The 26,500-nt window shown below is 42.2% G+C and overlaps 1 protein-coding gene across 1 annotated transcript; it reads left to right on the top strand.

Annotated features, from left to right (window-relative positions):
• Positions 1-9,560: 9,560 nt before the first annotated feature.
• On the top strand, positions 9,561-12,628 carry LOC122942030 (keratin, type I cytoskeletal 42-like). The gene is made up of 6 exons (XM_044299525.1): positions 9,561-9,797; positions 9,913-9,995; positions 10,697-10,853; positions 10,942-11,103; positions 11,932-12,057; positions 12,395-12,628. The coding sequence occupies exons 1-6, from the start codon at positions 9,627-9,629 to the stop codon at positions 12,626-12,628; spliced, it is 933 nt and encodes a 310-aa protein (XP_044155460.1). The 5' UTR covers positions 9,561-9,626.
• The last annotated feature ends 13,872 nt before the right edge of the window (positions 12,629-26,500 follow it).

Raw genomic sequence — 26,500 nt, 5'->3', positions numbered from 1 at the left:
ACATCACTGTATACAGTGTAGAGGGGGTCACGGATCACTATATACAGTGGCGGGGGTCACAAATCTCTATATACAGTATATAGTGGTAGGGGTCACACATCAGTATATACAGTATACAGGGGTCACACATTAACAGTGTACATAGGTACTTTATAAACAGTATATAGTTGTATGTGTCTTACCTGTACACTGTATATAGAGACACCCTCTTCCCTGTAAACTGGGTATAATGATAATAACGAAATCCTCCGGTGCAGGGGGTCACACATCTCTATATACAGTGTACAATGGTGGTGGTGGTGGGGGTCACATATCACTGTATACAGAGGGTCATACATCTCTATATAGAGTATATAGTGGTGGTGGTCACATATCACTGTATACAGAGGGTCACACATATCTATATACAGTATACAGTGGTGGTGGGGTTCACATATCACTGTATACAGTATACAGAGGGTCACACATCTCTATATACAGTTATACAGTGGTGGTGGTCACATATCACTGTATACACTATACAGAGGGTCACGAATCTCTATATACAGTATATAGTGGTGGGGGTCACACATCAGTATATAGAGTATACAGGAGTCACACATTACCAGTGTACATAGGCACCTTATAAACAGTATATAGTTGTATGTGTCTTACCTGTACACTGCATATAGCGAAACCCCCTTCACTGTACACTGTGTATAATGATAATAATGAAATCCTCCGGTGCAGGGTGTCACACATCTCTATAAACAATGGTGTTGGGGTGGGGGTCACATATCGCTGTATACAGAGGGTCATACATCTCTATATAGAGTATACAGTGGTGGTGGTGGGGGTCACATATCACTGTATACAGAGGGTCACACATCTCTATATACAGTACACAGTGGTAGTGGGGGTCACATATCACTGTATAAAGTATACAGAGGGTCACACATCTCTATATACAGTATACAGTGGTGGTGGGTGTCATATCACGGCATACAGTATACAGAGGGTCACACATCTCTATATACAGTATACAGCAGTGGTGGTGGGGGTCACATATCACGGCATACAGTATACAGAGGGTCACACATCTCTATATACAGTATACAGCAGTGGTGGTGGGGGTCACATATCACTGCATACAGTATACAGAGGGTCACACATCTCTATATACAGTATACAGTGGTGGTGGGTGTCATATCACGGCATACAGTATACAGAGGGTCACACATCTCTATATACAGTATACAGCAGTGGTGGTGGGGGTCACATATATCGCTGTATACAGAGGGTCATACATCTCTATATAGAGTATACAGTGGTGGTGGTGGGGGTCACATATCACTGTATACAGAGGGTCACACATCTCTATATACAGTACACAGTGGTAGTGGGGGTCACATATCACTGTATAAAGTATACAGAGGGTCACACATCTCTATATACAGTATACAGTGGTGGTGGGTGTCATATCACGGCATACAGTATACAGAGGGTCACACATCTCTATATACAGTATACAGCAGTGGTGGTGGGGGTCACATATCACGGCATACAGTATACAGAGGGTCACACATCTCTATATACAGTATACAGCAGTGGTGGTGGGGGTCACATATCATGGCATACAGTATATAGAGGGTCACACATCTCTATATACAGTATACAGCAGTGGTGGTGGGGGTCACATATCACTGCATACAGTATACAGAGGGTCACACATCTCTATATACAGTATACAGTGGTGGGGGTCACATATCACTGCAATCAGTACACAGAGGGTCACACATCTCTATATACAGTATACAGTTGTGGTGGGTGTCATATCCCTGCATACAGTATACAGAGGGTCACACATCTCTATATACAGTATACAGCAGTGGTGGTGGTGGTGGGGGTCACATATCACTGTATACAGAGGGTCACACATCTCTATATACAGTATACAGCAGTGGTGGTGGGGGTCACATATCAAGGCATACAGTATACAGAGGGTCACACATCTCTATATACAGTATACAGTGGTGGTGGTGGGGGTCACATATCACTGCAATCAGTACACAGAGGGTCACACATCTCTATATACAGTATACAGTTGTGGTGGGTGTCATATCCCTGCATACAGTATACAGAGGGTCACACATCTCTATATACAGTATACAGCAGTGGTGGTGGTGGGGGTCACATATCACTGTATACAGAGGGTCACACATCTCTATATACAGTATACAGCAGTGGTGGTGGGGGTCACATATCAAGGCATACAGTATACAGAGGGTCACACATCTCTATATACAGTATACAGCAGTGGTGGTGGGGGTCACATATCACGGCATACAGTATACAGAGGGTCACACATCTCTATATACAGTATACAGCAGTGGTGGTGGGGGTCACATATCACTGCATACAGTATACAGAGGGTCACACATCTCTATATACAGTATACAGTGGTGGTGGGTGTCATATCACGGCATGCAGTATACAGAGGGTCACACATCTCTATATACAGTATACAGTGGTGGTGGGTGTCATATCACGGCATACAGTATACAGAGGGTCACACATCTCTATATACAGTATACAGCAGTGGTGGTGGGGGTCACATATCACTGTATACAGAGGGTCACACATCTCTATATACAGTATACAGTGGTGGTGGTGGGGGTCACATATCACTGTATAAAGTATACAGAGGGTCACACATCTCTATATACAGTATACAGTGGTGGTGGGTGTCATATAACGGCATACAGTATACAGAGGGTCACACATCTCTATATACAGTATACAGTGGTGGTGGGGGTCACATATCACTGCAATCAGTACACAGAGGGTCACACATCTCTATATACAGTATACAGTTGTGGTGGGTGTCATATCCCTGCATACAGTATACAGAGGGTCACACATCTCTATATACAGTATACAGCAGTGGTGGTGGTGGGGGTCACATATCACTGTATACAGAGGGTCACACATCTCTATATACAGTATACAGCAGTGGTGGTGGGGGTCACATATCAAGGCATACAGTATACAGAGGGTCACACATCTCTATATACAGTATACAGTGGTGGTGGGTGTCATATCCCTGCATACAGTATACAGAGGGTCACACATCTCTATATACAGTATACAGCAGTGGTGGTGGTGGGGGTCACATATCACTGTATACAGAGGGTCACACATCTCTATATACAGTATACAGCAGTGGTGGTGGGGGTCACATATCAAGGCATACAGTATACAGAGGGTCACACATCTCTATATACAGTATACAGTGGTGGGGGTCACATATCACTGCAATCAGTACACAGAGGGTCACACATCTCTATATACTATATACAGTGGTGGTGGTGGGGGTCACATATCAGTACATACAGTATACAGAGGGTCACACATCTCTATATACAGTATACAGTTGTGGTGGGGGTCACATATCACTGTATACAGAGGATCACACATCTCTATATACTGTATACAGTTGTGGTGGGGGTCACATATCACTGTATACAGAGGGTCACACATCTCTATATACAGTATATAGTGGTGGTGGTGGGGTCATTTATCACTGCATACAGTATACATCTCTATCAGTGGCGTAACTATAGGGGTCATAGCGGTTGCAGTTGCGAAAACGGAGGGGGCAAAATGGATTTATATAAAGGCAGGGGCGTAATGATCTCAGTCGCAGAGGGTATATCCATTTTGCCCCCTCTGTATATATTACATTTGCATTTGTCTACTGTGTATATATTACATTTTTTGCCCTCTCTGTACATATTTCATAATTTTGCCCCCGAGGCCGGGCCCCTATGAAGGATTTGCTGCCATGCCAGTCCCCTGTGTATGACTAGGGGGGAAGGGGGCCCGGTGGGGGGCCCCAATTCAAAGTTTGCCCCGGGGCCTATAGAACTCTAGTTTCACCTCTGATCTCTATATACAGTATACGGTGGAGGTGGGGGGGTCACATATCACTGTATACAGTATATAGAGGGTCACACATCTCTATATACAGTATACAGTGGTGTTGGGGGTCACATATCACTGCATACAGTATACAGAGGGTCACATATTTCTATATACAGTATACAGTGGTGGTGGGGGTCACATATCACTATATGGAGGGATCACATATCACTGAATACAGTATACAGAGGGTCACACATCTCTATATACAGTAGTGGTGGGGGTCACACATCACTGTATACAGAGGGTCACACATCTCTATGACTGCTTGTATTCAGGAACAGGGGTTAGGATGAGAGAGCTACCACGGGCCCCCCCGTTATTCACCTATATGATAACAAAGGACACGGACACCGTTTGTTACTTTTAACTTGTTTTACTGGGTGATGATCGGCCACAGCTAAACATTACAACGGCAAATTAAACTCCTCCCCCAACCATTCCTTCGGTGCGGTGTGCCAAACCCTGGACCCCAGGGGACACGTGCGCCAAATCTGTTACCACCATGCTCCTTTTCTCTAAATTGCTGCCAGCTGTGACTTCCGACTCCAATCCATAACCAGGAACCTCGAACAAAAGAAAACAACATGACCATCCAAACTTAAACACAAAACATAACAATAAGGGAGGGAGGGCGGGACCAGCTTGCCTTCACCGTAAAGAGGAAGGGCCAGGAGCAGGGGGGGGAGTATATATCACTTCCCATTGCCACCTCCCCTTCCTGTTCCGTAGCCCTACCACCTCATCTTTTAACCCTTTCGACCCCACTCCAGTTTACCACCCCCTTTACACCTTCTACGGCCCGACGGGCCAACATTGAGGGTTGTGGGGGGGGGCCTTAATTTCTTATTAACCGCCTCCCGACCATGTAACGCACGGATGCGTCCGGGAGGCGGTTGATTTATTCCTCCTGGACGCATTCGTGCGTCATCTCGCGAGAGGCGAGATTTCCTGTGAACGCGCGCACACAGGCGCGCGCGTTCACAGGATCGGAAGGTAAGAGACAGAATCTCCAGCCTGCCAGCGGCGATCGTTCGCTGGCAGGCTGGAGATGCGATTTTTTTACCCCCTAACAGGTATATTAGACGCTGTTTTGATAACAGCGTCTAATATACCTGCTACCTGGTCCTCTGGTGGTCCCTTTTGCTTGGATCGACCACCAGAGGACACAGGTAGCTCAGTAAAGTACCACAAAACACCACTACACTACACCCCCCCCTGTCACTTATTAACCCCTTATGAACCCCTGATCACCCATGATCACCCACATAGACTCCCTGATCACCCCCCTGTCATTGATCACCTCCCTGTAAGGCTCCATTCAGACGTCCGTATGATTTTTACAGATCCACGGATACATGGATCGGATCCGCAAAACACATACGGACGTCTGAATGGAGCCTTACAGGGGGGTGATCAATTTCAGGGGGGTTATCACCCATATAGTCTCCCTGATCACCCCCCTGTCATTGATCACCCCCCTGTAAGGCTCCATTCAGACGTCCGTATGATTTTTACGGATCCACGGATACATGGATCGGATCCTCAAAACACATACGGACGTCTGAATGGAGCCTTACAGGGGGGTGATCACCCTTATAGACTCCCTGATCACCCCTCTGTCATTGATCACCCCCCTGTCATTGATCACCCCCCTGTAAGGCTCCATTCAAACGTCCGTATGATTTTTACGGATGCACGGATACATGGATTGGATCCGCAAAACACATACGGACGTCTGAATGGAGCCTTACAGGGGGGTGATCAATTTCAGTTGGTGATCACCCATATAGACTCCCTGATCACCCCCCTGTCATTGATCACCCCCCTGTCATTGATCACCCCCCTGTAAGGCTCCATTCAGACGTCTGTATGATTTTTACGGATCCACCGATACATGGATCGGATCCGCAAAACACATACAGACGTCTGAATGGAGCCTTACAGGGGGGTGATCAATGACAGGGGGGTGATCACCCCATATAGACTCCCTGATCACCCCCCTGTAACGCTCCATTCAGACATTTTTTTGGCCCAAGTTAGCGGAAATTATTATTATTTTTTTTCTTACAAAGTCTCATATTCCACTAACTTGTGTCAAAAAATAAAACCCACATGAACTCACCATACCCCTCACGGAATCCAAATGCGTAACATTTTTTAGACATTTATATTCCAGGCTTCTTCTCACGCTTTAGGGCCCCTAAAATGCCAGGGCAGTATAAATACCCCACATGTGACCCCATTTCGGAAAGAATATACCCCAAGGTATTCCGTGAGGGGCATATTGAGTCCATGAAAGATTTACATTTTTGTCCCAAGGTAGCGGAAAGGGAGACTTTGTGAGAAAAAAATAAAATAAAAATCAATTTCCGCTAACTTGTGCCCAAAAAAAAAAATTCTATGAACTTGCCATGCCCCTCATTAAATACCTTGGGGTGTCTTCTTTCCAAAGTGGGGTCACATGTGGGGTATTTATACTGCCCTGGCATTTTAGGGGCCCTAAAGCGTGAGAAGAAGTCTGGGATCCAAATGTAAAAAATGCCCTCCTAAAAGGAGTTTGGGCCGCTTTGCGCATCTAGGGTGCAAAAAAGTGTCACACATGTGGTATCGCCGTACTCAGGAGAAGTTGGGGAATGTGTTTTGGGGTGTCATTTTACATATACCCATGCTGGGTGAGAGAAATATCTTGGTCAAGTGCCAACTTTGTATAAAAAAATGGGAAAAGTTGTCTTTTGCCAAGATATTTCTCTCACCCAGCATGGGTATATGTAAAATGACACCCCAAAACACATTCCCCAACTTCTCCTGAGTACGGCGATACCAGATGTGTGACACTTTTTTGCAGCCTAGGTGGGCAAAGGGGCCCACATTCCAAAGAGCACCTTTCGGATTTCACTGGCCATTTTTTACTGATTTTGATTTCAAACTACTTCGCATGCATTTGGGCCCCTAAAATGCCAGGGCAGTATAACTACCCCACAAGTGACCCCATTTTGGAAAGAAGACACCCCAAGGTATTTCATGATGGGCATAGTGAGTTCATGGAAGTTTTTATTTTTTGTCACAAGTTAGTGGAATATGAGACTTTGTAAGGAAATTTAAAAAATAAAAAAAATTCAGCATTTTGCGCTAACTTGTGACAAAAAATAAAAAGTTCTATGAACTCACTATGCCAAATAAGCAAATACCTCAGGAAACATGACAGGTGCTCAGAAATTGACAGGTGCCGAATAAGCGAATACCTCAGGAAACATGACAGGTGCTCAGAAATTGAGATCTGCTTTAAAAAGCGGAAATTCACATTTTTGTACCATAGTTTGTAAACGCTCTAACTTTTACCCAAACCAATTTTTTTTTTTTACCCAAACATTTTTTTTTATCAAACACATGTGAAACAATAAATTTAGGGAAAAATTTATATATAGATGTCATTTTTTTTTTTAAATTTTACAACTGAAAGTCAAAAATGTCATTTTTTTTGCAAAAATTTCGTTCAATTTCGATTAATAACAAAAAAGTAAAAATGTCAGCAGCAATGAAATATTACCAAATGAAAGCTCTATTAGTGAGAAGAAAAGGAGGTAAAATTTATTTGGGTGGTAAGTTGTATGACCGAGCAATAAACGGTTAAAGTAGTGTAGTGCAGAAGTGTAAAAAGTGGCCTGGTCATTAAGGGTTTTTCAGTTAGGGGGGTTGAAGTGGTTAATGCAGGAATTGCACCCTTAGATAAACTCTACCACAACTACATATTTATCCTACCTCAGCAAGGTGTATATATTTAACCTATAAAACGTACCTCAGCTGTGAATTTGTGACAAGGACATTGTCATACACAAACCCCTAACACAGAACATTGTGGCCTCTGGGATGAATAATCAAGTCTATTACTGTACCTGTTGGGGATGAATGACTGATTCTTATAACTGCAGAGCACAGAATTATTTTTTACTAACTAAGGACAACTACCTTGATACAAGAGACTAATTTTACTAACCCTGCGAATAATTTACTTTTAATATACTTTTATTTTCATTTTTTACATAGAGCTGACAAACATAGTGTACTATTTATAGTGCATACACATTGGTACAGTATTTTAAGATTTATGTTGATTTTTAAGATTTATGTTGATGTCGATTTTTATGTGATTTCATTTTTATTGTAATCAATATAACATAGATTTTTACATAAATTCTCCTCTCTATGTGATTCCATTTTGTCAGAGTGCCTGTCTTTTTCAGCACAATATGTTGTATACATAGATCAAAATAGTCATAATGTGGGCTTTGCCACCCTTGACAGAAGGAGCTGATGACCCTTCTGAGGTCCTCTGGACCATTCCCCACTCAGTCCTACTTAGAGGGGAGCATTCCACTAGTTTTAACACACAATAGAAAATGGTATAGGGCACACCTGGTGGGTCTCCCACTCTCTTAAGGCCAAAGTGTGGTCGTATGGTCATTGGTCCTTGGTCATAGATTTATATTAGGCATTATGGAAAATATTTATATAAAACATGGAAATAAGAACAGATAAATGAATACTTATTGCATTTCTTTTACCTAACTGCATCACAGTGACAGTATTACTTTACTCATGGCTCATAAACAGTCATATAAAACATTGGCTATAAATGTACTGCTCAGGTGTTACCACTACTTTGAATTTACCAATACTTTCATCTTGAAATAAACAAGGAGTTTATATACTTTGAAAGGGTGTGGAAATGTGTGATGTACAGCATCCTTCAACTCTGAATGTAATAAACATGATAAAAACACATGTTCCAGTTGATCAGCCCAAGAATTAATAGTCAATAATGCTTAACATCAACAAAGCACATAAAAATTATACAGATTTCTGCAACGCCTCCTGTACAGTATATAATAGAAAAGCAGTGACAGTAATTTTACACTTCATTTGTAGTTCTAAAAAGTTCAGCTTCTTTCCCTTTCCACTCTTTTCTCTTGTCCACCAGCATGAAGCCTACCATCAGCCACGGTTATTCTTTTAGAGGCCATAAGGGAAGCTGCCATACAGGTGGCCATTCTTCCAAAATGTTCGGCCATATTTCTACTGCTCATCATGGAGGATCCCATCTGTCTCACCATGGAGGTTCCCATTCATCCCATCTTGGGGGTTCCCATTTCTCCAAGCAAGGAGGATCCAATTTGCTCCACCATGGAAGCTCTCATTTATCCCACCACTCAGGAGGATCCCATCATGGAAGCTCTAATTTGTCACATAACTCAGGAGGATTCCATCAGAGAGGATCTAATTTGTCCCACCACTCTGGCAGATCCCATCTTGGAAGCTCTCATTCGTCCAACCATATGGGAGGATCACAGTTAACTCAACATAAATCTCACCTGCCATCTTCTCATACAGCCCATCATGGAAGCTCCCATAAAATGCATCTTGGAAGCACTCATATGTCCCATAATGGAGGCTCTCATCATGGAGGTTCAAACATATCCCATCATGGAAGCCACCTGAAATCTGTAAGTCACCATACTGGATCAAGCTGTAAACCTAGTTCATTTTCCAAGCATCATTCTAGCAGCCATTATGGAGGCCATGGTCATTATACCCACTTGAGCAGTTCTGGAGGCCACGGTAGTTGGAAGAATGATGGTCTACTCAGTATTAATGAAAAACAAACCATGCAGATGTTGAATGAACGCTTATCTTCCTACTTGGACAAAGTAAGCGCTCTTGAACAGGAGAATGCCCTACTTGAGCGCAAGATCTGTGAGTGGTATGCCAATAATGCCCCCAGCTCACTGCCTGACTCTAGTCAGTACTTCAGGGTGATCTCCGAACTCCAGAACGAGGTAAAGTAGCACATATTTTATAATATTATTTTCTAGATTACTGAAATTTGCAATTATACCACTATCTTGTATTAATATATAAACATAAACCCAAGATTTTCAATGTATTTTACAGATCACAAGAGCTAACCTGGAAAATGCAAGGATCATTCTGCAGATTGATAATGCCAGATTGGCTGCTGACGACTTCGGTGACAAGTATGTGTCCCTATTTTTATACTTTTATGCATTTAAAATGATCACTACAGGAAAAAATGATAGAATATGGCCCAGATTTACTAATTGTAAGGATGGCATAAGCTTAGATAGGCTGTCAAGACTTGAACCAGATTTAGTACAGTGGCTCAGACTGGATGATAAATCTGGTGCAGGGATGAACACTTTCATCTGACTCTATGCCAACTATTGTTTGGCTTACTCTGAGAAACATTTTGACACCAGAATTGCTCAGACATTTTTCTATAAAATAGTACATCTTAGGTCCAGCTTCTTTCCAGTGAAGCTCTGTCCACTTTCTGCTAACCTCTGCTATCTTGCCGAGTATATTGGAAAGAAGTGTAGAAACCCTAGATGCCAATTTGCACTACATATTTTTGGCACCGTTAGTAAATCTGGGCAATTGTAGAAGTTACGACATAAAGTATAAGCGCAAAGAGAGGGTATGGGAGATACAACTATTGGGATTTCTTGTCATCTCTATGTTAATGAGAAAATATGTATAAGAAAAACTCATACCCCACTGCTTTGAACCATGCACTAGTCATACCATAATCGTAATAGTACTGCCTGGAGTATTCTTTTCAAATTTCTGTTCTTGTTTTAGACTTTCTATAACAAACACTTTTCCCTTTTGGCAATTCTGTTAGTTGCAGTAAATATGTCTGCTGCTTACTCTACAGGTATGAAATGGAGCTCAGCATTCGTAATAATGCTGAAGCCGATGTGAATGCCCTACGTAGAGTCCTGGAAGGACTTAATCAAGAAATTTGTGATCTCCAGATGCAAGTTCAAAACCTTCAGGGAGAATTACAGGAGATGAAAAGAAACCATGAAGAGGTACTATATCCATTAAAATTGAGTCAGTCATATATTCATGGACTTAGCAGACTATTTTAATTGTGTATAACTTTGTCTTATACTCTAGGAAGTAAACTGTCTTCGTGCTCAGCTTGGAGCTAGAATTAATGTTGAAATGAATGCTGCCCCATCTATTGACCTGAATAGAGCCTTATCTGAAATCCGAGATGAATATGAGAATCTAATGGAGAGAAGCTTGAGAGATGCAGAGAATATGTTTAGGCAAAGGGTACTGTTCTTTTATAATTTTTAAAGGGGTGTTATGGGCAATAACGACTGATAAGATCTGCCTTGTAGCTCCATGGGTGCTAACACGTGATCTTGGATTTCTCAACAGTGTGATTTACCATGATCAGCCTGACTCTAGGAAGCAAATGTGAAAAGGGGTTTTACAAATTGGAAAACCCTTTAAATAATTTTAGAAAGTCTAAAAATGCATAACAGTGTTTATAACTATCTCACTGTCACTTATTGTGAAGAATCATATCAGCCTTTAGGAGACTCATATCTGTGTACCTCCTGTAGCTAAACATTGGCTACCCAGGAAATACTTGTGAACCTACAAAAGTTTGATTATTGTTTAATATACGTTTCACATTTTACATTCACTTTGTATCCAATGACCATGAAGTTCCATCCATTGATACAAATAATACCCTCAAAGTATAAAAATACAGTAAACCAAAAACTGTAAGAAATGCCACTTCAGTTGTCATTAGGGATGAGTGAATTTCATATTATTAAATTTATTTGCGCTTTGTTTGGTGGTAAAAGCAGAATTGCATTATGGATTCCGTTATCACGGACCATAGCACAATTCTATGATGCCTTTAGAGGCATTCCGTTATTCATTCCATCATAATAGAAGTAATGCCTATAAAGGCATTCCGTTATACAATCCGTCATAGAATTACGTTATGGTCCGTGGTAACGGAATCCATAACGCAATTCTGCTTTTACCACCAAATGAAGCGCAAGCGAACATCTCTAGTTGTCATGCAGTAAACTACATGAAAAATTATGTACTATTCATTTACACTGTTTATTGTACTTAAAGAGTGAAGAGTTGAACCGTCAAGTGGCTTCAGGTTCCGAGCAACTTCAATCTGTTCAAACCGAGGTTATTGAGCTAAAACGCACTGTCCAGACCCTAGAGATTGAACTGCAGAGCCAACTGAGCATGGTGAGGACAGATTATAGATTTCTTTATTTGAGTTAATCTCTTGAGTTCATTACCAACAATAAATTTGATATTTTAGGCCTTCATGTCAAATGAAAATATACATTAAAGGGTTATACCCATCTCGGACATTGCTAGCACTCAGCTATTTCCGAAAGTCCCTTAGTGAAGAATGGTGAGCGCACCACACATGCACAGCCGCCTCTCCCTTCACCGCTATGGGACTGCCGGAAATATTTGGTACTTGGCTATGTTTAGAATGCCTTCCATGGCAGTGAATGGAGGGTGGCCTTTAACAAATGTATGCCTACTATCATGCTTGTTTTACTGTCTTTATTAGACATCAGCCCTGGAATACACTTTGGCAGAGACTCAAGCTACTTTTGGCTCCCAAATTGCCCAATTACAGTCCATGATCAACAGTGTGGAGTCTCAATTGGGACAAATCAGATCTGATCTAGAGCGTCAGAACCACGAATACAAAATCCTTATGGACCAGAAGACCCACCTGGAGATGGAGATTGCTACTTACAAACGTCTGCTGGATGGCCATGATATTCAGTATGTACATTAAATAATACTGATGTCACTCACTATAGTAGTTGATTATCTTCTAAATTTCTATAACTTGACACATTCTTTGTAAATATTAGGAATTTAGATGAGAACAGAAAAATTATGGTTTTGCACTATACAAATATATACAGTAATCTGTAGTTAAATAGCTTGGAATATAGTTGATGGCACAGTTGATGGTATTGGTTATAAGCATTTGCCCATTTTGCCCATATGCTTTACTAAGACAAATTTACATTTCTGGGGTGTTTTTATGTTGGCTGTGTCCTAACTATGGGCCTCAGGTCTGCCGAAGGCAGCTCCTGATAGGACAACTGTCAGAGTTATGTTGACAGACATAATACACTGCAATATAGAAGTATTGCAGTGTTTAATGAGTGACCAGAGGTCTGCAATGATACAATGCAAACTAAAATAAGTGTATAAAAAGAAATACAATTTGTACTCCAGAAATTAGTGAAGATTGGGCATGAGCACTGTTGCTCCATTCATCTCTTTGGGACTAGTGGATATAACCAAGTAAAAGCCTCTGGCATTCCCATATAGGTGAATTGAGCAGCAGCACTCATGACTGATTTGCAATCCATTCATTTCAGGGGTGCCCGTCTGTCATGGGGTCCCCGTCCTCATGATCGATGGAGTCCCAGAAGTTTTGCAAGGTGGATGGTAATACCCAGCTGTCAATTTATTTAAAAACAAATATTCAGGATGAATAAGAGGAAGGCACAATACAGATTTATAAGAAAAAATACCCCAGATTTGCTGTTTCATAGGAATGAAATTACAGCATTTACTAAAAAAAAGTCAGGAGTGGTGACATGACCTCCTTAAACACCGGTCTAGACATTACTCGTCAGCTAAACTTAAATTTGTAAAGGTATGTTATCATCAGCAGCGGCAGCTTATGGTTAATTTGATGGTAGGGTTTGAATTTGTTGCACAGTGGCAAGATTCATGTTCTGATTTACTTTGCAGTGTTTCCGACCATGACATGTCAAGTGGAAAACATGGTAAGTTGATGAACTAATGCAACAGTTTTAAAGCATTCACTGTCTTCCAGTAGCCTGACCGTGAAATTGGAATTTGTGCAGCTCTTGGCTTCTTGACACACTGATAGTCTGCAAATACACTAAGCACGTTCTCATTTTGTAATACCTTCTAACATCATACACTATATCCTATAAGATATAACAGCCTAAATCAATAGATTTTTCATATGACCATGGCAATACATATTTTAAAATAATCCTGCCCTGACCTATTTTGTATTTTCAGGATCTCACCACAAAATGGTCCATCACACTGCTGAGCATGGCCATGAACCCGATTGCTAATTGTATCAGATCCACACTGGAGCAAATAAGAATGAAACATAAAAAAGCTAAAGATATATAATCTATAATCTTTCTTATATTTTCTCTGCATTAGTTATTGGAAGTATGCAGTAAGTGTTTTTGTTCAAATGGTTTGTGGGTAAAACATTTGGCTTTGACTCCTACAGATGTCTTCTGCTGGTTTCAGTTAGGAGAAGGAGTGTTATCACTTGTATATGTCTTCTTCTTGAGCCAGGATATTAAACAGAAGGTTTAACAGAAAGTTTAGTTAGTTCAAAATAAGATCCCATAATGCTTATCCAAGTCCTTGATTGGCGTAGCTTACATCCCTATACTATAGGTGCTCTATTTCAAAGCCCTATAGATATGTATCCTTAAAAAGTAGTGGAACTTACATTAAGGAGCTATTACCATGTGCACAGTTAGGGCATGTCCACAAGACATGTCATCAACGTCCAATAGGTGCGGATCCCATTGAGACACACAGTTATTTCAAGAACGAGGCACAGTCTTTAGCCGCTAGGAAAGGAGAGGTGGCCACACATTCACGACTCTCTCCATTCATTTCTACCAGAGTCTGCATGACTTCTGCTCTCTACCATGGTGTGTCAGATTGCACTTTAAAATAACTGAGCATGCTTTCTTGGCTATTTTTAGGACTCCCATAAAAGTGAGTGGAGAGCGCCTTGCATACATGCGACCGGCTATGTTCCCCATGGCGTGAGATGGAGCCCTATTATTTAGATAGGTTTGGCTCCCACCTCTGGGACCCGCATCTATCAGGCATTTATGGATATGGATATACCATAAATGTTCATATAGAAATAACGCCTTAGTATGTCTACAAAAGAATATACAGTCAGCATCACTAAGCCGTCAGTTAATGGAGTAGGGAGGCTCCCAACAACATAGAGCAGTAGAAACTATAAAAAAAGGAATCCACAGCACTCACCTGTAATATTAATCCAGTTTATTGTTGGCTAATGTACATGGTACAGTGGGGTAAGACAGCAATTAGCACTGGCTTACGGTCCACTAATACTTACTCAAGGCCTTAAGAAAGTGCCAGAGGACATGAAACGGCCATAGGCTTGAACTAATCACTTTCCCTAATTTTACCATGAACGACGTTTGTTTACAATAAACCGGATTAATATTACAGGTGAGCACAGTGGATTCCTATTTTATGGTAATTCCTTAATATAATATAAAATATTTGGTATGTATCCATTAATAATTAACTAAAGACTTGGTAAATACTTTCCTTCCCTTGAGAAAATGTTGTATTGTAACCCTCTATCAAAAACCATTGCAATTTGATCCCACAGATGCCAGAGATCTAGAATCATTCATGGACTCTGTTGGACAAATATATTATAAATAATGATGGCTCTTGGACTGTATTGTCATTCTTGATTATATTCTGCTTCTGTATTAACTGTTTCCAATAAACTTTTAACTCTGATGAAGCATCTCAAATGTGTGTATATCTATGCTGTAATATTGGTAACAATAGGCCATTGATGAATTTATTTTACAAAATGTATAATGTTAGAAGAATGGGGGGTCTGGCCCCTCAGAGTACCAGAGGATCCGATGGTAGGCCCATGACCTCAGAGGTCCAGGAGAAGATAAATCCCTTTGGATCTGACTTTTTGATCGATTATTACTCGCCGCTAGGGTCTATGAGACCATTTACACTGGCAGATATACCCATCACAAGTGCTGAGAGCAAGTCCCCTTTCACAGTAATTTACATGGAGAAATCAGCAACAGCATATTTCAATGAATAATCATTTTAATGATCATTCATTCCCATGCAAACTGGGTTGTAGCTACCATTTTCAAACAAAGGCGTAGCTCTAAAGGATGAAAAAGCAGTTGCAACCAAGTTCTGGTGCATAAGAGGATCCAAAACCCCTCTTTCACACAGAAGACACTACAAATAGCATATGGTAGTTGAGGGCCCTGTTAAAGATTTTGCAGTGGGGCTTCGAAGCTTCAAATTAGGTTACTTTGTACATTTTAAAAGGCCTCAGAGGCACCAAAGTTGTCCAGGATCTATATAAATGGTTAAAAGGCACTATTCATTAGTATAGATACAGCAGTAACTTGGTCTTTCTTTACACTATATGATGGTCGATGGTATTTCTCTCGCAGGTCTGGGAAAGGGCTCTCAACCCATAAATAGTGAGAAACATGTGAACAAGAGTAAGACATTTGTAGTGAGCCCAGGAGGAGTCGGAATAGAGGATGGGAGTGATAGTGGCTCTTGCTGTCACAGTCACAGTGACTTTCCTCACACTGTTGCTCCGAAGTATCATACAGTGAAAGGAGGGCCAACCTTGTGGCACACCCTGTTTGAGGGACTCCAGCATGGTGACATTTGGGGTGATGGAAAGTGTCTGTATGGGTGCAAGGCAGGGCACATGGACTGCAATGGCCAGCGTTTGATGGAGTAAGAAAACCAGACCAAAGTTAGAACAATAAACGTCTCTCTTTACTCAAGTGCAAAATGAGAGTTGTAATACATCCAACTATAACAGTCACACTTTCAACTGGACACAGCGCAATTCTCTACCAGACAGCAATATATAGATTTAAACAGGGATGGGAGTTATGGCCCTCTTTTTACACTATCTTGCTAAAGTCTCTCTCAGTAGAATCTATGGCTTGCAACAGTGTCTTGGCAATAATGGCTGTAGTGTTCACTGCGGGATACGGGGTCTTGAAGGCATGTCTGACCAGAATATGTCCAAGTGTGAAGGGTGAAGGGGATCTTAATGGTGTCCCTCACAGCAGCAAAGTCTGGAGGGCTGGAGTTTTAGGTTACCTTGCTGACTCCTATACTTGGCCATGCAGATTCCTCTCTCACTAAAACCTCCTCTAAGTCTGACTAACTGAGCTGGTGGTTGATCTTGTATTAACCCTGGTTGTGCCACCCATACACAGCTATGCTGGGTATAATACATAGCATAAACAATAAACATTACATTAAATAAAAACACATTTGCACCTTTAATAAAGTGACAACAATATTATGCCATGAAAGGCTGAGAACAGGCATGGGATGGTGGGAAGTGTGAAATTCTGAATGTTGGCAAAAATAGGCTTCATGACAGGCTTAGTAATCGGAGCATGCAGGGCTGTATTGAGCATTTATGCTGCCCTAGGAATGTTTAGTGCACTGCTCACACCCCCTTTTAGTTTGGGTAAAGCTGCCTATTGACTTGAGGGTATACAGTAGTTACATAAAATGATTTTTGACCATGCGGTAAACAACGCTGCTAAAAATGCCCTTGGTTTTACTGTGATTGCTGTAATTTTGTGACATGGTTATTGGCCATGCAGTTTCATCTGTAACCTGGAAAAATGCATGGCAAATAACCACACCAAAAAAACACAGCAAACCTGGTAAAAAAAGAGTATGGTTTTAAACGTCTTTTTTAGATGCAATTTTTAATTGAGCAAATATACTCTAAGGGTACTTTCACACTAGCGTTTTTCTTTTCCGGCATAGAGTTCCGTCACAGGGGCTCTATACCGGAAAAGAACTGATCAGTTTTATCCCCATGCATTCTGAATGGAGAGTAATCCGTTCAGTTTGCATCAGGATGTCTTCAGTTCAGTCGTTTTGAGCATGCTACGGTTTTCTCTCCGGCGAAAAAAACTGAAGACATGCCTGAATGCCGGATCCGGCATTTTTTCCCATAGGAATGTATTAGCGCCGGATCCGGCATTCAGAATACCGGAATGCCGGATCCGTCGTTCCGGCATGCGCATGCGCAGATCGGTAAAAATGAGAAAAATGTACAAGACGGATCCGTCGGTCCGCATGACAAGCGGAGAGACGGATCCGTCCTTGCAATGCATTTGTGAGACGGATCCGCATCCGGATCCGTCTCACAAATGCTTTCAGTCACATGCAGATCGGCGTATCCGGCGGGCAGTTCCGACGACGGAACTGCCCGCCGGATCACACTGCCGCAAGTGTGAAAGTAGCCTAAACAGCTGCTCGTAAAATATACACCTAATACGCAAATCTGAAGGCATCTCCATCAATGGATGGTGCATGCTATCATTGGAAAAAAAGATTCATTTACTAGAGTGACTGGGTCTGCAAGAAAAACAGACAGGATGCCGACATCATCTGTGTGAAGTCCGTATAAAAATGTGTCCATGTTCACAGGCTGAAACAAAAACTAATTTAAAATCACTTAGCTGAAAGAGGATTTACACATTCTGTGAATGCTTGTTCCTGACAATCTGCCTATGAAAAAGTGCAGCCGAGCTAAACGCTTGTTCATTGGGTGAAACTGTCGTTCATGCAGGTACCTAAATTATTGTTTCTGGGAAGCAGATCGTGTTGTATAAAAATCGATCTGCTGCCCAGAAACAATGCGGCTGTATGAGGATGAGCGATAGCAATAGTGATCCCCTGTCCTCATTGCAAATGCAGCAATTCACCCAATTGAGCGAGCCCCTGACTGTCTGGAAGGAACGCTAAATCCACCTTTAAGGTATTGGGGTTTAGGGTTCCTGTCTGGTGGCTGGGGTTTCCTTGGTTTTAGATGAGCAGCGGGGTACAAGGCAGGAGAACAGTGCCCGAATCGGTTATGGTGACAAAGCTAGCTTGTTTAAAGCAAAATATATGGGGTCATTTATCAAACTGGTGTAAAGTAGAACTGGCCCATAGCAACCAATCAGATTGCACCTTTCATTTTTGACAGCTCCTTTGAAAAATGAAAGGTGGAATCTGATTGGTTGCTATGGGCAACTAGCCAGTTCTACTTTACACCACTTTGATAAATTACCCTAAAATGTTCTTTAATTATATAAATGTTAAAAAGTATAAATCTGAAGGTGTCGGTCCTTTAAAGAGTAATGAGGGGGGAGTCGCAGAGTGTATTCACTGAGGAAAATAAACTGTCAGATGACATGCAGAATGTAAAAATAAATTAAGTGTCCTGTCTGACCCAGGAAGAAGTACATCAGCGACTTAAAAAGATTAAAATAGATAAATCTCCAGGACCGGATGGCATACACCCCCGTATCCTAAGGGAATTAAGTAATGTTATAGCCAGACCCTTATTTCTGATATTTGCAGACTCTATACTAACAGGGAATGTCCCACAGGATTGGCACATGGCAAATGTGGTGCCAATATTTAAAAAGGGTCCAAAAACAGAGCCTGGAAACTATAGGCCGGTAAGTTTAACATCTGTTGTGGGTAAACTGTTTGGAGGTTTTCTGAGAGATGCTATCTTAGAGCATCTCAACGGAAATAAGCAAATAATGCCATATCAGCATGGCTTCGTGAGGGATCGGTCATGCCAAACTAATTTAATCAGTTTCTATGAGGAGGTAAGTTCTAGACTTGACAGCGGCGAATCAATGGATGTCGTATATCTGGACTTTTCCAAAGCATTTGACACTGTACCACATAAAAGGCTAGTATATAAAATGAGAATGCTCGGACTGGGAGAAAACATCTGTATGTGGGTAAGTAACTGGCTCAATGATAGAAAACAGAGGGAGGTTATTAACGGTACACACTCAGATTGGGTCACTGTCACTAGTGGGGTACCTCAGGGGTCAGTATTTGGCCCTATTCTCATCAATATATTTATTAATGATCTTGTAGAAGGATAGATTGGAGTCTTGGGCAGATAAGTGGCAGATGAGGTTTAACACTGACAAATGTAAAGTTAAGCACATGGGAAGGAATAATGCAAGTCACCCGTACATACTAAATGGTAAAACACTCGGTAACACTGACATGGAAAAGGATCTAGGAATTTTAATAGACAGCAAACTAAGCTGCAAAAAACAGTGTCAGGCAGCTGCTGCCAAGGCCAATAAGATAATGGGTTGCATCAGAAAGGGCATAGATGCCCGTGATATGAACATAGTCCTACCACTTTACAAATCGCTAGTCAGACCACACATGGAGTACTGTGTACAGTTCTGGGCTCCTGTAAACAAGGCAGACATAGCAGAGCTGGAGAAGGTCCAGAGGAGGGCAACTAAAGTAATAGCTGGAAAGGGGCAACTACAGTACCCTGAAAGATAATCAAAATTAGGGTTATTCACTTTAGAAAAAAGACGACTGAGGGGAGATCTAATTAATATGTATAAATATATCAGGGGTCAGTACAGAGATCTCTCCCATCATCTATTTATCCCCTGGACTGTGACGAGGGGACATCCTCTGCGTCTGGAGGAAAGAAGGTTTGCACACAAAGATTGAAAGGGATTCTTTACGGTAAGAGCAGTGAGACTATGGAACTCTCTGCCTGAGGAGGTGGTGATGGTGAGTACAATAAAGGAATTCAAGAGGGGCCTGGATGTATTTCTGGAGTGTAATAATATTACAGGCTATAGCTACTAGAGAGGGGTCATTGATCCAGGGAGTTATTCTGATTGCCTGATTGGAGTCGGGAAGGAATTTTTTATTCCCCTAAAGTGGGGAAAATTGGCTTCTACCTCACAGTTTTTTTTTGCCTTCCTCTGGATCAATTTGCAGGATAACAGGCCGAACTGGATGGACAAATGTCTTTTTTTTTCGGCCTTATGTACTATGTTACCCCAATAGCCTCTGTTTTACTGAGTAGATAATGGGTGGTACAGTACAAATATAAATGGTGGACACTAGAGATGAGCAAATTGAAGCTGACGAAGCGGAATTCGATCCGAATTTCAGGAAAAATTTGATTCGCAACGAATGCGTTCGTGGTAACGAATCTCATTTTTCCTAAAATGGCTGCTGAACATGTGAGGACATGGAGAAAGGAAGTATGGGAAGGCGGGATCACCCAGACTGACATGCATGCAGCCAATCTGCAGCCAGCCAGCCAGCCCTGTTATGTCACAGCCCTATAACTATGGCAGTCATCTTAGATTCAGACATTTTCCAGTGTTCTGAGTGCAGGGACAGACATGAGAAGGCGCTAGGGACAGCAATAGGAAAAACCTCATTGTGAAAGAAAAAACCTGAAAAAAACCTGAAAGGATAGGGAGGAATCATTTCACAGCATCTTAGTGCAGGGAGAGACGTCAGAAGGCACTAGGGACAGTGCTAGAAAAGCGATTTACAAGTGCAGTGAAAGATTATCCAAATAGTTATTATACAGCTCTGTCATTCCAGCAATTTGTTTTTGTTATTGGGGTGCAAGTGCTACGTTGAAAAGTCTTTAGTGGCCTATTTTAGTACAAAAAGAAAAATACATATGCACTTCATTGTTGCAGTTATTTGTGGTGAAAGCGTTAAGTGGCTTATTTCAGTACAGAAAGAAAAATATATACGCATTTCACTTCTGCAGTTATTTGTGGTGAAATCGTTTAGTGGCCTATTTCAGTACAGAAAGAAAATTATATATGCATTTCACTTCTGCAGTTAAATGTGGTGAAAGTGTTTAGTGGCCCATTTAAGTACAGAAAGAAAAATATATACGCACTTCACTGTTGCTGTTATTTGAGGTGAATGCGTTTAGTGGCCTATTTCAGTACAAAAAGGAAAAATATATACGCACTTCACTATTGCAGTTATTTGTAGTGAAAGTGCTTAGTGGCCTATTTTAGTACAGAAAGAAAAATATATACGCACTTCACTGTTGCTGTTATTTGAGGTGAATGCGTTTAGTGGCCTATTTCAGTACAAAAAGGAAAAATATATACGCATTTCACTGTTGCAGTTATTTGTGGTGAAAGCGTTTAGTGGGCTATTTCAGTACAAGAAGTAAAATATTTACGCACTTCACTGTTGCAGTTATTTGTGGTGAAAGCGTTTAGTGGCTAAAAGAAGAAGAAAAGACAGGGGGCAGCGCCTCGTATGTGTTGCCGTTTGACACAAAATCGCAATAAATAATAAGTTGCGCTTACCATTTGATGTTGTGATGAGTCACAATAACTTTGTCTCACCTTGCTAGTATTTTCCCATCCAGAGTGCGGGATGTCTGCACTGCTGCCAAGGTCTTTACCCGTACCGTAGAATCGTTTTTTGGGATGAAAACAATCGTAGAGTAGGGAAGAAAAACGGGACCTTTGTAACGGTGCTAATGCAGGAGACGTAGGATCATTGTGTGTGCTTTTTATAAACTTTGTTTGGGCGCGCTATTGTGGGTGGCAGGGGGAGGGAGGGATGTTTGCAGGCGGGATAATGCTCGAGTGACAGAGCTGCTGCATAGCAGGAGGAGATGGTTGCGGGCGGAATCATGCCTGAATGACCACTTTGCTGAATAGCAGGAAAGAGTGGTTGTGGATGGGATCTTGGCTGAATGTCAGCGCTACTGGGTGGCAAAGGGAGGTGGTTGCGGGCAGGATCATTCCCAAATGAAAATACTGTTGGATCGCAAGGGGAGATGATTGCGGGCGGGGTCATGCCCGAGTGACAGCTGGAGCGATGCCGGGGCTCTCCTTCCCTCCTGTGTGTGAATGTTTTTTTACTGATAGCAATCTGATCCCACGTCTCCTGCATTAGCACTATTACAAAGTTCCAGTTTTTTCTTCTCTACTCTACGAAAGTGTTTAGTGGCCTATTTCAGTACAAAAAGAAAAATATATACGCACTTCACTGTTGAAGTTATTTGTGGTGAAAGCATCTAGTGGCCTATTTCAGTACAGAAAGAAAAATATATTCTCAGTTCACTTCTGCAGTTATTTGTGGTAAAAGCATTTAGTAGCCTATTTCAGTACAAAAAGAAAAATATATATGCACTTCTTTGTTGCAGTTATTTGTGGTGAAAGCGTTTAGTGGCCTATTTTTAGTACAGAAAGAAAAATATATACAGATTTCACTGTTGCAGTTATTTGTTGGTGAAAGCGTTTAGCGGCCTATTTCAGTACAGAAAAAAATATATATGCACATTTCACTGTTGCAGTTATTTGTGGTGAAAGCGTTTAGTGGCCTATTTCAGTACAGAAAGAAAAATATATATGCACTTCACTGTTGCAGTTATTTGTGGTGAAAGCGTTTAGTGGCCTATTTCAGTACAGAAAGAAAAATATATTCTCAGTTCACTTCTGCAGTTATATGTGTTGAAAGCGTTTAGTGGCCTATTTCAGTTCAGAAAAATATATACGCACTTCAATGTTGTAGTTATTTGTGGTGAAAGTATTTAGTGGCCTATTTCAGGACAGAAAGAAAAATATATTGTCAGTTTACTTCTGCAGTTATATGTGTAAAAATAATTTATTGGAAGAAAATAATTCACTGCCTATGTGGATACTAAAATACAAAATAATAAATTTTTAATGATAAACTTTAAAACCAGTTATATGTGTTGAAAGCATTTAGTGGACTATTTCAGTACAAAAAGAAAAATATATACGCACTTCACTGTTGCAGTTATTTGTGGTGAAAGCATTTAGTGGCCTATTTAAGTACAGAAAGAAAAATATATACACACTTCACTGTTGCAGTTATTTGTGGTGATAGCATTTAGTAGCCTATTTCAGTACAAAAAGAAAAATATATACGCACTTCATTGTTGCAGTTATTTGTGGTGAAAGCGTTTAGTGGCCTATTTCAGTACAGAAAGAAAAATATATACAGATTTCACTGTTACAGTTATTTGTTAGTATAAGCGTTTAGCGGCCTATTTCAGTACAGAAAAAAATATATATACACATTTCACTGTTGCAGTTATTTGTGGTGAAAGCTTCTAGTGGCCTATTTCAGTACAGAAAGAAAAATATATTCTCAGTTCACTTCTGCAGTTATTTGTGGTGAAAGCATTTAGTAGCCTATTTCAGTACAAAAAGAAAAATATATATGCACTTCATTGTTGCAGTTATTTGTGGTGAAAGCGTTTAGTGGCCTATTTCAGTACAGAAAGAAAAATGTATACGCATTTCACTGTTGCAGTTATTTGTGGTTAAAGAGTTAAGCGGCCTATTTCAGTACAAAAAGAAAAATATATTCGCCACTTTAAGGGGTGTTTTAAAGGGTTTCTGTCATCAAAAAATGGGTATTAAGCTGGCTGACAAATAGCAATGTGCTAATGTCAACTGAACATAACTGTATTAGTGACATCTCCCTGCATGGCTCTGTTATTGATAAATAAGAACTTTTATAATATGCAAACAAACCTCTAGGAGCAGAGGGAGCGTTGCTCCGGCACCTAGAGGCACCTCTTGACATGCCCTGCTAAAGTTGATTGACAGGGCCAGGCATCGTTGGTCTCCTCCAGCCCTGTAAATCCGTTTAGCATTCGACACAGGCGCAGTGAGTGACGAACGCTTGCCTGCTGCCGGCTGTCTTCACATATGTAGAATATGTGGGCAGACGCTGAAGCGTGGCCAGGGTGCAAATGTTTGCACCACGGCCCTGCATCAACATATGCAGAGTCATCATAAAGTGGCCTGAGAGAACCGTGGCTCTGATGTAGTGGTCCAGCCTGCCGCAGCAACCGCAGCCAAAGGGAGCTGTCTGTCATTCCCATCTTCTGCCAGTCCTGATACTCCTGCTCCTCCTGCACCTCGTCAGTCATTCTATGGGAAGAACGACGTCATTCCACTGCTTTATGTCCTGGAACAGATGGTGGTAACAATGGCTGGTCAGGGGACTGGAGATGTGGTGCCTAGATCTCACAGCCAAATGAGCCCTGTTGGGGCTGAACTGGAAGAAGAGGAGGAGAGGGAAGAGGACACTGGAGCACAGGCAATGTGTAGCGAAATGGGTGTTTTTTCTATTCAGGAGACAAGAGAGGAGGAGCAAGAGCAGCCAGAGGAGCTACAGGGCGAAGAGGAAGACGAACAGAGGACCCAGACACACCGTGGCAGTATGCAGTGGAGATGGAGGTAGGGGGTACCTCAGAGTCACAAATGGCCTGATGTATGCTCACTTGCTTGCGTAGTGACAGCCGAATTGTTAGCATTCGGCAGAGGGATGACTTCTGGCTCTCCACCTTGTTGGACCCTCGCTACCGGTCCATAATGGGGGCCTTTTTTTTACACCCACTGAGAGGGAGGACAAACTGAACTACTACTACTACTATGTAGTAAGTTGGCCGCTGCCTATCTGCACCATCGTCCATCCACTCGCAGGTCTGGGCTCACGTTCCACTGCCATGGCTGCTGGGGAGGGGTGGGGTAGCATAAGCAGTACCAGCTCCATCAGCAGCAGCCTCAGTCTACCCGCATAGTGAAGAAACTATTCACCAGCAGCAGCAAGTAGACCTTGAGCAGGACCTGAACCAGCAGGTGGTGACATACTTGGACAGCACCCTGCCAACCCACATTGAAGATCCACTGGACTACTGGGCAGCCAAACTGGATTTGTGGCCACAACTAGCAGAGTTTGCCCTGAAAAAGCTGTCCTGCCCGGCCAGTAGTGTGGCATCAGAGCAGGTGTTTAGTGCGGCAGGTCCCATAATTACCTCAAGGAGAACTCGCCTGTCCACCCAAAATGTGGAGAGACTGACCTTTGTCAAGATGAATAAGGCATGGATCAGCCAGGATTTCCATCCACCAATGCATGATGCATCTGATTAGATCATCCATGCCACCTTACCCAAATCTTGAAAAAAGAGACCGGTTTCTTCTGGCTACCTGCTTCAGCTACTACTCTGATGCTGCCACTCTCCTGATGCCACAGATTAGATGCTAAGTGCTCCTTCTTTCACCCACCTTTGTCAGTGGGTACTGGACTTGCCACCCACCACCCAACTCTGTCACCGGGTCACTTTGTGGTCTCCTGCTGCTGCTGCTGCTATCTGCACACTATGTTATCTTCACACTCTGTGGTATCCTGATGCTGCTGCCATATCCACACTATGTCACCTTGCCACTTTGTGGTTTCCTGCTGCCACCTCCACACTATGTCACCTTGCCATTCTGTGGTATCCAGATCGTGCTGCTGTTGCCATATCCACACTTTGTCACCTTGCCACTCTGTGGTATCCTGATGCTGCTGCTGCCATCTCCACACTATGTCACCTTGCCACTCTGTGGCATCCTCCTGATGCTGCTGCTGTCGCCACCTCCAGACTCTGTCATTGTGCCACTCGGTGGCCTTCTCCTGATGCTGCTGCTGCCGCCACTTCCAGATTCTGCCATTGTGCCACTCGTTGGCCTCCTCATTCTGCTGCCAATTCCAGACTCTGTCATTGTGCCACTTGGTGGCCTTCTCCTCATGCTGCCACCTCCAAACTCTGTCATTGTGCCACTTGGTGGCCTTCCCCTGATACTGCCACCTCCAGACTTTGTCATTGTGCCACTCGGTGACCTCCTCATACTGCTGCCACCTCCAAACACTGTCATTGTGCCACTCAGTGGCCTCCTCATACTGCTGCCAACTCCAGACTCTGTCATTGTACCACTCGGTGCCCTTCTCCTCATGCTGCCACCTCCAAACTCTGTCATTGTGCCACTTGGTGGCCTTCTCCTGATACTGCCACCTCCAGACTCTGTCATTGTGTCACTCGGTGGCCTTCTCCTGATGCTGCTACTGTCTCCACCTCCAGACTCATTGTGCCACTCGGTGGCCTCCTCATACTGCTGCCACCTTCAGTTCCTGTCATTGTGCCACTCGGTGG

The sequence above is a fragment of the Bufo gargarizans genome, chromosome 6 (assembly GCF_014858855.1).
Source record: "Bufo gargarizans isolate SCDJY-AF-19 chromosome 6, ASM1485885v1, whole genome shotgun sequence".
NCBI lineage: Eukaryota > Metazoa > Chordata > Amphibia > Anura > Bufonidae > Bufo > Bufo gargarizans.
This window is presented reverse-complemented; position numbering and strand designations above follow the sequence as displayed.